This window comes from Accipiter gentilis, chromosome Z, assembly GCF_929443795.1.
Source record: "Accipiter gentilis chromosome Z, bAccGen1.1, whole genome shotgun sequence".
Lineage (NCBI taxonomy): Eukaryota > Metazoa > Chordata > Aves > Accipitriformes > Accipitridae > Astur > Astur gentilis.
This window is the reverse complement of record NC_064919.1, coordinates 42,921,326-42,934,230: the sequence shown is the minus strand read 5'-3', so window position 1 is coordinate 42,934,230 and position 12,905 is coordinate 42,921,326. Positions and strand designations below refer to the sequence as shown.

Genomic DNA, 12,905 nt, shown 5'->3' with positions numbered 1-12,905 from the left:
GGCGTTAAGTAAGTTTCCTATCTCCTTGTGGTCATTTAGGACTTGGCAACTTTTATAAGAGATAGGTTGCTAGCTTTCATGCTCTTGCCTAATCTCAACTCTGATAATTAAACACAAAGTGACATTGTTTTAGAGCAGAAATATACTGGGTTAAACCACCCTTGGAAAAAAATTGCATAATGATGGATGTAGTTTCTTTGCATATATAATCAATAATCTTTCTCTTTCACAGAAGGAGTTAGGTAAGGTGTTAAAGTGTTGCCACTTCAGCAAAATGTAGTCCTTTTCTACCTCTTATCATTTTGGTTTGTGTGTCAGCACTCACCTGAAGCATGATATTCTAAATATAAATGCTTTGGGCCATGCCAGGTGCAATAACAATAAGTCCTTTGCCTGTCCAGGCATAGTAGAACCAGCTTCCTTAAGCTGAAATCTCCACAACCAAGGAGAGGCTCTGAGCTGTGCAGAAGACAGGCTAGCAGGTGGAAACATGAAGCTGATTTCTGCTGAGATATGAGTCTGTTTGGGCAGATAAATTACTGTGAAAGTATATGACTCAGTGTTTAGGAAGGATTTGATTTGCTCCTCCTCCCTTCCAGCTACAGCTCTGAATATCCTGTAATCTTAATGTAAAGTAAGCTTGATCCAATTGTGAAATTTTCAAATATCTACAGTGATAAGCCTGAATTGATAGCTACTGTTGTGTTTTACTTAAGAAAAAAAGAAAAGTTCCTGGGGAATTTTAGTAATAACAACAGAAAAAAAGCCCCCTTGGAATTTCACTCTATTTGCACTTAATATGTTTGTGTTAATATGTACGAAATTTTATTGTCATAGTCAAGTTTGAATAGGAATTCTCTGAATAAATAAATATTTTTTGTATTGTTACTTAGTTTTCTTTATGTACATTTTGAGCACTTGTTCTTTTGAAACATACCTATTATAAAAACAAGGTTTGACTAATCTCTTTTTTAGTTATGAGTGACTGTATCAGTGCTACTCAGACATGTAGTAATGAGTATTTTCACAGTGCTGCACAGGTATGAACAGTGTGAGAATACAAATGAGTTGGTTTTATGTGACCTAACTCTGTCATTCTGATGTCTAGAGAATATCCTTGTCTTAGCATACTCAGTTGTGCACATTTCTGGTATCACATTAAACTGTTTTTGGTTTTTTTGGTTTTTTTTGTTTTTTTTGTTATTGTCAGATGGCATGAAGAAATCTGTGGTCATGTGGAATATCCCTGCCGTTTCCAAAATCCTGCTGCCAGGTTGCAGGCAGTCATTCCTTATAGAGTCTTTGCTCCCTGGTGCCTTATGGAACACTGCAAAGAACATTTACTTCACCTAATTCCACAGTGCCTCTCAGCTGCTTACACCACACTGGGTACCCACCCCTTTTCCAGGCTTGATGTTTTGATAGTTCCTTCCAACTTTTCCAGTTTGGGAATGGCTAGGTAAGGAAACTTCTTAGTATCTCATCTCCTGTATTTTGTTAGATCCTTTTTATCAGCTAGTTAACATTGTCAAATTGCTATCAATATAAAGTTCCTGTGCTATTTTTCTTAAACTTAAAACTCTAGTTCTGGCTTCATGTGGGTAGGTTTGTTTGCATCCTCTGTGCTATGATCTTCTATTTTAAGTTTTAACGGTGCTTAGGGAAGGAAAATAAAAGCTCATTAGACAGAATTTCCTCATTTGCCAAACTGAAGTTCTTTTATTGGTTCTATTGATTTAAATATTTGATGCTGCTATCATATTGTTGTGTTTTCATTTGGCATTGATTTTACCATTATGTCTTGACAGAACAAGAGCATGTTAAAATCCAGATCTAGAGTTTATTCATAAGCCTTTTGTGATTTTTGAATTTCTAGTCAAACACTGGTCTTTGGAAGCTAAGGCAAACTGTAAGGTTTATATTATCAAGTTTTCATGGAATTATGGAGAATTAAAAGCTTAATTAAAAATTTTTGGGTTTACGGTATAATTGCCAGTTGTGCAATGACAATAGAATTGTAGCTCTATTAGTTGTGAGGCAATGCCTAACAATTGAAATTTCCCATTTGCTTTTTATTTTTCTTAAAAATATATGTATTTTTAAGTTGGTAATGATATAGTGTTAATAGCAGAGAATGAAACACTGTTCACTGTTTGCCTAGTGCCAACAGTAGAGTGGATTCATTTAGTCAGATGGACAAAACATCCAAGGGAAGAATTAAAGGCAAAGCTTTGTTAGAAAATGGAGTACTGAAAGAAAAGGTGTATTCCCAGATGGTTGGTTTTGTATTTTGGAGCTCTTGGGGCAGTTGTCCAGTAGGTTTTATATCTGAAGTAACTTCAAAGAATTGCACAAATTGCCAGTCCAATACAAACTGTATAATTAATTAAATAAGGAAACATTTTGTTTCATGCTACATGTTTTCTTTCTTATTTTACATAGACTTTTTTCTACAGCTTTCCTTTTGCGATCCTCCTTAGGCATAAAAGTAGAAAATTATGCTGGCATGTAATAATATTTTACAAGTTTTGGTGTAAGTTTACTTTCTCTTTTCTTTTAAATGAAGATCTATAAACTTTAAAACTTAAGCATTCAGTGACCCTTCTCTGTCATATAAGCCTCAGTGCTCTGTAGATACCTTGTACTGGTTACTGAGTTTTCAATGATAGCTCTTTGCTCAATGAACTCCTAGATGAAAGCATCAAGAAACTTAAACGAGGCCTGGTTGCTTTGAGCACCTACCGCAGACTATATTCTCTGATGCTTTGCATAGTGGTTTGATTTAGAAGTAAGTGCGATGCTGTGTACCATGTTCTTGAAGCCATGTGAAATTGGTAGAGGGGCTTAGCTATTTCCTCTGACTTCAAAGGCATGGTACTAAAGGGTTGACACAGGTCCTTATGGATCATCACTGTAATTGGGGAAGAAGCCGGCCATTTTACTTAGCTGTGTGAGAAGACCAGTGATCAATGGAACCAGGAAGGACAAGACGTGCAAATAGTACAAAATGAAGGAGAAAGGGGAGAGAGATGTCTAGGCCAAAATGACAGCATGCAGTAGGAGAAATCTTCAGGATTCAGTTGTTGATGCGCTACTGCTCTTTGGGAAGTTGTCAGAGCTTCCTATGCATCACCTTTCCCAGTATTTATAGGGAAAAGATGCCTGCAGGGTATTCTGTCGCAAAACCATCTGTGGTTATCTGAGTCCAGATTGTGTGTTCTGAATATTGTAATTGTGCCTTCTTTGAGAAGGGGTTGAGTAAAACCCATGCTTTTATTTCCCTGTGCTTCTTCTAACCACTGTCAGTTCCAAGTGATCCATATCATTGAGTGTAAGTAAAGGATGAAAGAAAGGGCATGCATACTTCCTGATGCTTTTCATTCAACAGTTCATCAAGCCAAGCACGTTGAAATTTTCAAAGTTGAAATAAAGGAATAATTTAAGCTGTTTAAATGTCAAGCTGTATTTGGACAGCAAAGGAAATTATTAAGTGACTCACAATAGCTCGTTTGTTCTTGCTTCGTGTGATTTTTCAAATAGAGGTTTCTATGTATATAGTAAGCTACTTACATGGTTAATTCTGTGCATGCAATGATAATTACCTAAGTGACCTCAGTGGAGAATAAGCTGTGTGCAAAACCACGTCCAAACCCACATTAAAAAAAAAGTTAGTTATTATCTTGGGTTCAAGTGTTTATTTTTTTTATCTTCTAGTCTATCTGTAGCAATATAAACATAACATGGCATGCCAGCACAAAGGTGCTGTTGTTCTGAGAATTCTAATTGTACTCCTGTCTGCCAGGGAAGGAAGCAGTCATAAATTTTAGGCATTATCTGTAGTGTCATGGCTTTACAGCGTTTGGCACTTTTCTTTGTCTGTTCCTCATTAGCTGATAGTTGCAGTATTTTTTATATCCCAAAATACTTCCCTTTACTTAAGGGGGATGTTTCCCCAACACTTTACACTGGTATGAAATGATGATGGTTCTTGCATAGAGTGACCTGATTAGGTGTTTTAAGCTGTCTATTCCAGTAGCCGCTACTGTGGGTCAGCTGCATTTCTCTTGAAGTCTGACAGATTTTTTATGAGAAAACCTCTAGTGAAAGCATAGTCATTTTACTTGTGTTTTCTGTACATCTCTTCCTGTGTTTTTTTAATTTGCTATGGACTTCTGGTGGAAACGGGATCTTGACTGTATATAATAATTGCAGTCATCCCCTATTGCTTCCTGCAGATCTTTGAAGCTGGAGGATTTAATTTTGCACTATCTTTTGATTTTACACTATTTTAGTTCAAGTGATTCGGTATAGCTTCTCCCAAATTTATGGGAGAATGTGGCCTATATGTCTTTGTTGGTGATGCTATGTTAAACTCAACATAAATTAAATTAATAAAGTATTGTGGACCAAATTTAAATAGCTTAAAAGACAGAGATTCAGTGCTTTATGCAGAATTTTGAGAGCTTCATGAGCACCTAACAGCACTTAATTATCTGATTTTAAGTTCTCTCACAAGCAGAAGGGAGTGAATTGGAGGAAAAGGAGTAGGGAAGTGTGTCAGACTGCAAAGACTCTAGAGCGCCTAATTAGATTGTTCAGGGAAGAGATCCCCGACCTCATGCTACACTGAAAGGTGCGCATCCTTCATGTACTCAGAGAGCTAGGAGGTTAAAAGCGGGAGATTAAAAGTAGCACCATTTTTTGGTGCTGTTGATGGTGACATGCTACTTCCTCAGGAACTGTCAACCACATTGGCATTTAAATAGCAGAGTTATTTCATGGTTGCAAATGCTTTCATGTGAGCCAGTAGTTACTGGTGTGAACAAAGCTAGCTGAAAGACTTCAAATGAAAAATAGGGTCTGTGTGTTTCCTGGTCGTTTGTGCTCTTCAAATCAGTTCACTCCCAGTCCAGTTTTGTTGACCACATTTGAAACCCTAGTGTTTCAAAATCTCTTCCCACTAACCTACAATTTGTTTTCCTTTCCTCTTGGGAACACCTGAAAAGACTCTGCATTCTTTGTTCTTTTTTTATTCCCTGAGGAAAAACATTCTTTTGAATACAGAGACCCTAAATTTTTGTACCACCTGAGCCTGTGCTTGAGACCTTGACTTCTCTTGCAGTGTTTCATTGTGTAAGTCCTCTTTTTTTTTTTTTTTTCTTTTAATTTTCCCCATGGAAGTAATTTTTTCCTTGATAACCACTGAGGGCCTTTCACAGTCACACCAATCTCTTGTGTTTCTATGGCTTTAGAAACTGCTTACCATCTTTCTACTTCTTCACAGCAAATGTGCTGTCATTTGTTTTTCTCCCCAGGGGTTGTAAGCCTTTGTTTGCATTGAGTTGAAGCACTTTTTTTTGAAACAAAATCTTCAAAGTTTTTTGTTTCCAGCTCACATATTTTAAATAACATAAGATTACTACTTTTTCTGTTTGAATTGATGTACTTTAGATGTATTAGTTTTGTAGTAAGTGCTAGCACAAGTTAAATTTCTTAGCCAAGCACTATGTGTCAATAACTTTACTAGTCGCTTCACATGTTGCTGGGAGCTTGAAGAGTATGATGAGAAAAGTGCCCCTTGGTATGTACCATGCTCTTTATTTTTTTCCTTAAACACTTACTAACTGCTGAAATCAGAATAATGGGAGATGGACTTCTGGTCTTACCTAGTTTGGCTGTTCTTAGAGCAATTTTGCCCAGCAGAGCAAGCAAATCAGTGGAACCAAATAACATCTGAGCAAGATACTGACATTGTCAAGACAAGATCCCGATGTTAGGTTATTTGAATCCTATTTAGGCTCTAAAATTAGTGACCTCATTTTCAAGGATGCTGGACTCCCTTGAAACCCCAAATGGTGTTTGATGACAGAAACATAGAGGTTGCTTGGCATATTTGTAAATCAGGTCAACTTATATAGCTGGCTAAATATTGTTTAGCAACCCAGCTTTCAATTCCTGTTTATAAAGATCTTAGTCACTCTTCTTCTCCCATGTAATGGTCTTTGGTATTTTAAGAGGAAAGAATATCTCTTTCTTCAAAACACAGTACCTCAACAGAAGTCTTGAATCTTTCCAGGCCATGTCACTAAGGTTGTTAACTTTTTAAATCGAAAAGGGAGAAGGAAAAAAAGGTGGGGAGTGGGAATCAAGCCCAAGAAGCCTTTTGATCTGTGTGCCTGTAGTCACCATTTTTCCAATCTGTATGTCTGCAGTGTTCCGATGACAACTGCTAAGTCTATAGTAAGATCAGCCAGGACTATTGGAAAACATCCAAGTGTCAAACCTAAATGTGAGGCTTTAGTATTGTTCAGTCTCAAAGAACTGTGATTGACTGTTTGTCTTGGCTTAGAAGCCTTTTGTGAGTGTATAAATTTGTATAAACTTTTTTGCACAACATTTTCAGTTGTGTTAACTTGACAAAATACTTACAAGAGTAATCCTTAAACATGAACTCTCCTTAGTCTATTTTTTACATATCACTAATTGGTTATCCAGGCAGAAATAACCATGTACAAAAATTAAAGTGAAAAGTAGAAGTATGATGGCTGGAGAAAGAAAAATTGCTTTTTTAACTTATTTTTGATTCATTATGTAGTGGAGAATCTTAACTTGAATCTTGCATACTTGTTTGCTTGTGTGTGTGGTGTTTTTTTCTTTTGATTTTTTTTTTTATATGAGAAACTGCATGTTGCCTGAGATTTTAATTCCTGATCCTGCAAATGGTTTTTCATGCCCTCAAATTTACATATAAAAGTCCTTTTCTTTTTATTCAAAAGCCATACTTACTTCATATATTTGTTGGCAGGATCATGACTTTGTTATACATAAGTGAAATTTGAGTTAATGATGCAAGTGACTTTAATGTGATTTGAATTTATAGAATAAAAAGCCATTGAGCTTAGACTTTCTGGAAATATTTGCAAGTAGTGGTGCTTTGTCATTGTTGTGGTTTAACCCCAGCGAGCAACTATGCACCACGCAGCTGCTCACTTGTTTCCCCCCCACCCAGTGGGATGGGGGAGGGAATTGGAAGGAAAAAGGTAAAACTCATGGATTGAGATAAGAACATTTTAATAGAACAGAAAGGAAGAAACTAATAATGATAATAATAACAATAATAAAATGACAGTAATAATAATAATAATAATAAAAGAATTGGAACATACAAAACAAGTGATACACAATGCAATTGCTCACCACTCACTGACAAATGCCCAGTTAGGTCCCAAGCAGTGATCTGCCCCCCCCAGGCCAACTCCCCCCAGTTTAGATACTGGGCATGGTATCACATGGTATGGAATACCCCTTTGGCCACTTTGGGTCAGCGGTCCTGGCTGTGTCCCCTCCCAACTTCTTGTGCCACTCCAAGCCTTTTTGCTGGCTGGGCATCAGAAGCTGAAAAATCCTTGACTTAGTATAGCAACAACTGAAAAACATTAGTGTGTTATCAACATTCTTCTCATACTGAATCCAAGACTTAACACTATACCAGCTAATAGAAAAAAAAATTAACTCTATCCCAGCCAAAACCAGGACAGGTATACATCAAGTGGTTTTTTTAAATAGAATTTGGAGCTTGAAATCCATAGTGAAGTCCACCTAGGAGGATTTAGTATCTGTCCTTCTTGTGCTTCTAATATGAAGAACCAAGCCGGATATTTGGCTGAAAATACTGTGAAATCCATTCATCAATGCAAATGGAAGTGCTAAAACAGGATTGAGCATAAACCATTTTTTAACCCTAGGTTCTGTTTTTCTACCCTGTTTCAGATGACTACCTATGCCGAGTTATTTGAGAAAGGATGCAAATTACCAATTTTTTTTTTCCAGTTGGCATTTTTTCATTTGGAAAATTATATATTTTGTAAATCACACACAAATAAGTAAACATTGTTTATTTTATTATTGTGGAAATCACCTATGAAATTTGTGTTGTCTCTGGTACAAAGACTACCATAGAGAGTTATAAATACAGAGATTCACTTTGATTTACATGGAGTGCCTTTTGAATAGTAACTGTTCTGGTAGATATTTGGTGTGTTTGCTAGCCTCACATGCTCTGTTGCAAGGTTGCTGTAAATAATAATTCAGTATACCTATATTTAGCAAAGGGACTCCAGAGGAATAGAGAGGAGAAAATGTGATATTCATTGGGGAGATTTTTTTAAAGAGAGAAGAAGTTGGGTATCTATTTAAAATGTTGTTTGGTTTTTTTTTTAATACCAGAAAGGTGTTCAGTCCTGGATGACATAATATTGAAAAGTCACTGTAGGCTATATGGGCTATAACATACAGTCAGTTTTGAATTCAAGGAGATCTTGGATCTGTCCTCCAGCCATCTAAACATTCAGCTCATTATATTTCTCTTTAGTCTTTCCTTCTTCAGGGATTTACTGACCCAGGGATTTGGATTCAGTGTTTAGCACTATAGAATTTAATTAGAATTTTGATGAAACTAATATTAATCTATTGACAAGGTAGCAATTTAGTAATTTTTACTTTTGCTCAAGCACTGCTTTACTATTTCAAGAAAATAAAGCTATTAAAAATTCATCCTGGCTGGAGTCTTAGCTGTGATAGCAGTAATTCAGAGTATGTGACTGTACAACGCATGCATATGAACTTAGTGGTATTTAGACGTTGAGAACATTTCTGATTCTTAGCTGGAGCCTGAAGTGTAATTTGCTACCACTGCAATCACAGTCCTTCATCCAGTTGTCATTTTGGTATCAAAAGAGGATTTGGAGTATGACAGGCACAATTCCCTTACTAATGTGCTGAGTTGCCTTGTTTGTCTATTAACTCTTAACAGATGTTATTTTGAATGTAAGCCTGCAAAGAGAATAAAACAAGTTCATTTCATGATGGAAAGCAAAATTTGTATTTCATCATTTTATAACATTGCTATAGTCAGAGAAATATTATTACTTTAAAAAAATACCAGAAATAAGACTGATTATTCCTAAGAGCATGTCCTTTTTCCCCTTCAGAATGATTGTTAAAAGATTAATAAAGCAAAGTGATTTCTTACCTTAAATACCTCTTTTTTTCTTTTCAGTTTCTTGAAAATAAGTACTTACAAAATAGGCAGTTCTTTAACTGAGTACACCTCATAAGATGTTCCATTACTTTGAACTGAGGCCTTGGAACATGAAGCAATTCCCTCTTCTTTCCCTCCCTCTCCCTTGGCTTTAGCTACAAAAAATGTCATTTTTTTCTTGTAGTTACTGGAAAGTTAATGAGGCTTTTTTTGATGCTACTGTAGAATAGTACAGCATGTTATTAAATTCTAGGATTGAAATTACTGCAGAGCCTGCTAGCATCATTATAGTTAAGGATGCCTAAGCATTTCCAATATAAACTTGTATTTCAGTGTTTTATAACTGGCTGTAAAGACTTGTTCCCAGCTTAAAGCTGGCATAAAATGGTTTGGCTCAGGAAAAGTGTGTGTGTATTGTACACACATATATGAGAGGCAGGCGTATGTTTACACATATTATATTTATTATATAATACACAGATTATATGTATGCCTAATCATACATATCTATGCCTGCCCTTCATGTATGTGCATATATATGTGTGTAGGTAATACTAATGAATTTTTTTTGTTGTACAAGTTGCGTGGCATTTATAAAGTAGAAGTAGTCTTTTCACTCAAAAGTGACCTATGTATAGAGAGAGAGAGATAGAATATGCAGAGATGAAAATAGTAATTGATTGTCATTATTGAACACTGTTTTTGAGGTTTTGAAAGTAATTTTCAGAAGAAGTTCTCCTCTCTATCCTACTGTATCTCTCTACCCCTCAACTTTTTTTCTCCTACCAACAGAGCTGCATAAGATGATGGAAGAAGATTTTTCTTGTTGCAAATCAGTAGTAACATACTCCATCTGCTGCTTAATATTGTACTATTACAAAATTTCATTTCAGTTTCTGAGTCGTATAAATTGTAGAGTGCTTATAAATGCAGAGATTTTTCATTGTATATGCTGTAAGTGATAAGATACTTAATATTGTGTTCAATTGTTTTGAAGCCCTAAGCTTGACTTGAAAAGGACCAAAAGAAAGGCAGTGTTCAAAGCAGCCACAGACTTCTGTCATGCTATTATCTCTGATCTGACTTGCCATAGCAGCTATGTGAAGCTTTCTTAGTCTCTGTCTATCATAATCCCTAGTAGTCTGCAATTTACCAGCCCCACCTGGGAAGAACCTGAATCAGGGAGTAGATTTTAGATTTTAAATGCAGACTGCAAGACCAATGATGCTCAAAGCAAAAGGAAGTGCATAGAAACCATTAAATCCATGCATACTGCTTTACCTCTGGCACAAGTTGCTAGGTGCTAATGTCAGTCTTTTTTTGCTGCAGCTTTGCTTTCAAGTTTAAACAAAACCCACCAAAACTATGCAAACAAACTGATGACTTTGTTTTCCCTTTTTTTTTTTTTTTTTTTCTAAAGAGAGAGAAAAATGAAAGGTAGTCTTAAAGACAGGGATTTGAGATAGGAAGGAATGGGTCAGAAAAGCTGTAGACTGGAAGAGAATGAAGATAACATAGAATTTTAGTAGGTAGTCCCAGTGCTGATGGGCTACATCATGTTCCTCTGTATGGAAGTTTTCACAGGAGACTGGTTTAAGGATCCCTAACTCTTTTCTCATATGAGTAGTAGTTTGAGTACTTGCTGGTGACTACCTCTGAGAAGGCTAAGAGAATTCATGTTCCTACAATGATGTTACTGAGCAAAAACTCTACCAAATCCAGTCCTTGTGAGTAAAGCAATCCATCCTGAGCTCCATCTTCTGCTTCTGGCCAGGGAACCTTTTTGGATAGTCGCAGAAAGTTGGGTAGACAATTTTGGTTTGCTTCTGCTCCACTCACCCACCCCTAGCCTAGGGCAATCGTCTTCTCTACACTTGTGACACTACACTGTGGCCAGTTTTGGGCTGCCTATTATTATGACAGAGATACTGACAAACTGAGTAGAGTCTATCAGGCAGCCACTAAGATTATTAGCAGGTAGGAGCGTGTGTTGTATGAGAAGAGGCTGATAGAGCTAGATTTCCTTAGCCTGGGAAAAGGCAAGACTAACTGAGACCCTTAATTGATATCTTCTACTACCTGAAGGAGTGGTCACAGAAAAGGCAAAGCTGTGGTCCCCTCAGAGATTCACTTGGAGAATGTATGAGGCAACATTCACAAGTTGCAGTGAGGAAGTTCAGACTATATGTAAGGAAAAGGGTTTCCACAATGATCGTGGTTAAGCACTGAAACAGGTATTCCAGGCAGCTTGTAGAACCTCCATCCCAGGAGGTGGTGAAAAGAGGTCCCTTCAAACTTGACTTTTTTCTGAGATTCCAAGCCTTCATTGCTTTTACCTGTGCTACTGCTTTGATTTTTATGTTCAGTGACAAATGACACCTCCCACTCCATGTTACCTGTATGACTCATTCATGTTGCCACGGTATTTTGAAAGTCTTTCAACAATTAAAATATTTTGTTCTCAGAAAATCTTGGAAAGTAGCAGGAATGTATTCTTATTTTACAGATAGCTAATTGGCATCTGTAGATATTACAGGAGAATCTTCCAAAGACACATACAATTTCCTAATTCCCTTTTCCTCTCCCATCCCATGCCAAGGTTAAGTAAGGAACTGAGTCCATGTTGTTTGAACCCAAACCCAGTGTTCTAACGTTGCACCAGCCTGTCTAACTTTTTCTTGTTTGTAATAGTAAGTACTAGGTATCTGCCAAGTTTGAAATGCATACTCCAAACTTCTGGCCTGCTAGTACTAATAAAAAACAGTCTTTAATGGGAATAATGTATAGTGCTTCCTTTTGTTACTTTTTGTTTTTAAAAACACTGGAAGCATTTTCATTATTACCTCTAATCCTGGAAAATGCAAATTTCACATGTAGAAGTTTAAGTACATTAAAAAGGATGAAAGCGATTGAAATTGGGGGTGAGGGATGGGATCTTTAGTGACAGAGGATCTAATATCCTGACAGAGGATTCTAATATAGTCTTATTGCCTGTGGTGTCATCTTATATGGAATGTTTTTGCAGTATGGCAATAGACTGATTTTATTCACTTGTTTAGAAATTGTTTCAGAATGTGGTTAAGCTTTTGGAAATGCCTTATTTGGTACCAACAAGGTCTTCCTGCAGCACGATTAGTTCAAGAAAAAATTGCGTATCAGCCATTGTGAATGCGGGTGGTGGTTGGTTTTTTTCTAGGTTAAGTGGTGGTAGTTTTTCTCATCTAATGTTGATCTTACTGGTTGATTTGGTTGAATGAAGAGATGTGTTTCTTAACTTCTTTTTTGGTTTCCTTTTCCACTGAGAAATTATTTTAGGTGCAGTAGAATTATGATATGGGATGTTTTGTTATTGGCTAAGTGTAAAAGTATCTATGATGACTATTTTACTAAGGGTTTTTATCTTTCTGATGATATAAGGTGAGCTCAGACTGAACCAGCAGTATAGTCTTAGACAAGAAAAATGGCTTCAATTTCTTCACTTCTGCCTCTCCCAATCCCTCTGAAAAAAATCCAACCAACCAGCCAAAACCCTCCTCCAGTCCTACAATGAGTGTTCATGTGTAGCTCTAGAAAAAAAATGGAGCCATGAGCCAAAGACTGGTTATCTATTTTAGAAACATGCAATTATTTGGCAATAATGTAAAAGTAGTCTAAAACACCAGTATTTTACAACTCCTTGTTGCTAAACAAGTGAAAATTCTGTTCCTTCCCTATACCCATGACACATGGTTTATGATTTAATCTGTTTCAAATTTGTGCCAATATTTTTGATTCAGTTTTCCAAATAATGTGTCCAAGCAAGCAGGTTGCTTTTGCCCATACAATTACAACTTCAGCAACCAGGTAATATATGCAGCTGATGATT

The 12,905-nt window shown here is 36.5% G+C and overlaps 1 protein-coding gene across 2 annotated transcripts in view; it reads left to right on the top strand.

The window, feature by feature from the left end:
• AOPEP (aminopeptidase O (putative)) overlaps positions 1–12,905 on the top strand; it is a 209,431-nt gene that overhangs the window by 44,765 nt on the left and 151,761 nt on the right. For both annotated transcript variants that reach the window (XM_049796253.1, XM_049796254.1), the window contains one exon: positions 1,211–1,459. In XM_049796253.1, the coding sequence (XP_049652210.1) occupies positions 1,211–1,459 (249 nt within the window). The remainder of the gene's footprint in view (positions 1–1,210; positions 1,460–12,905) is intronic.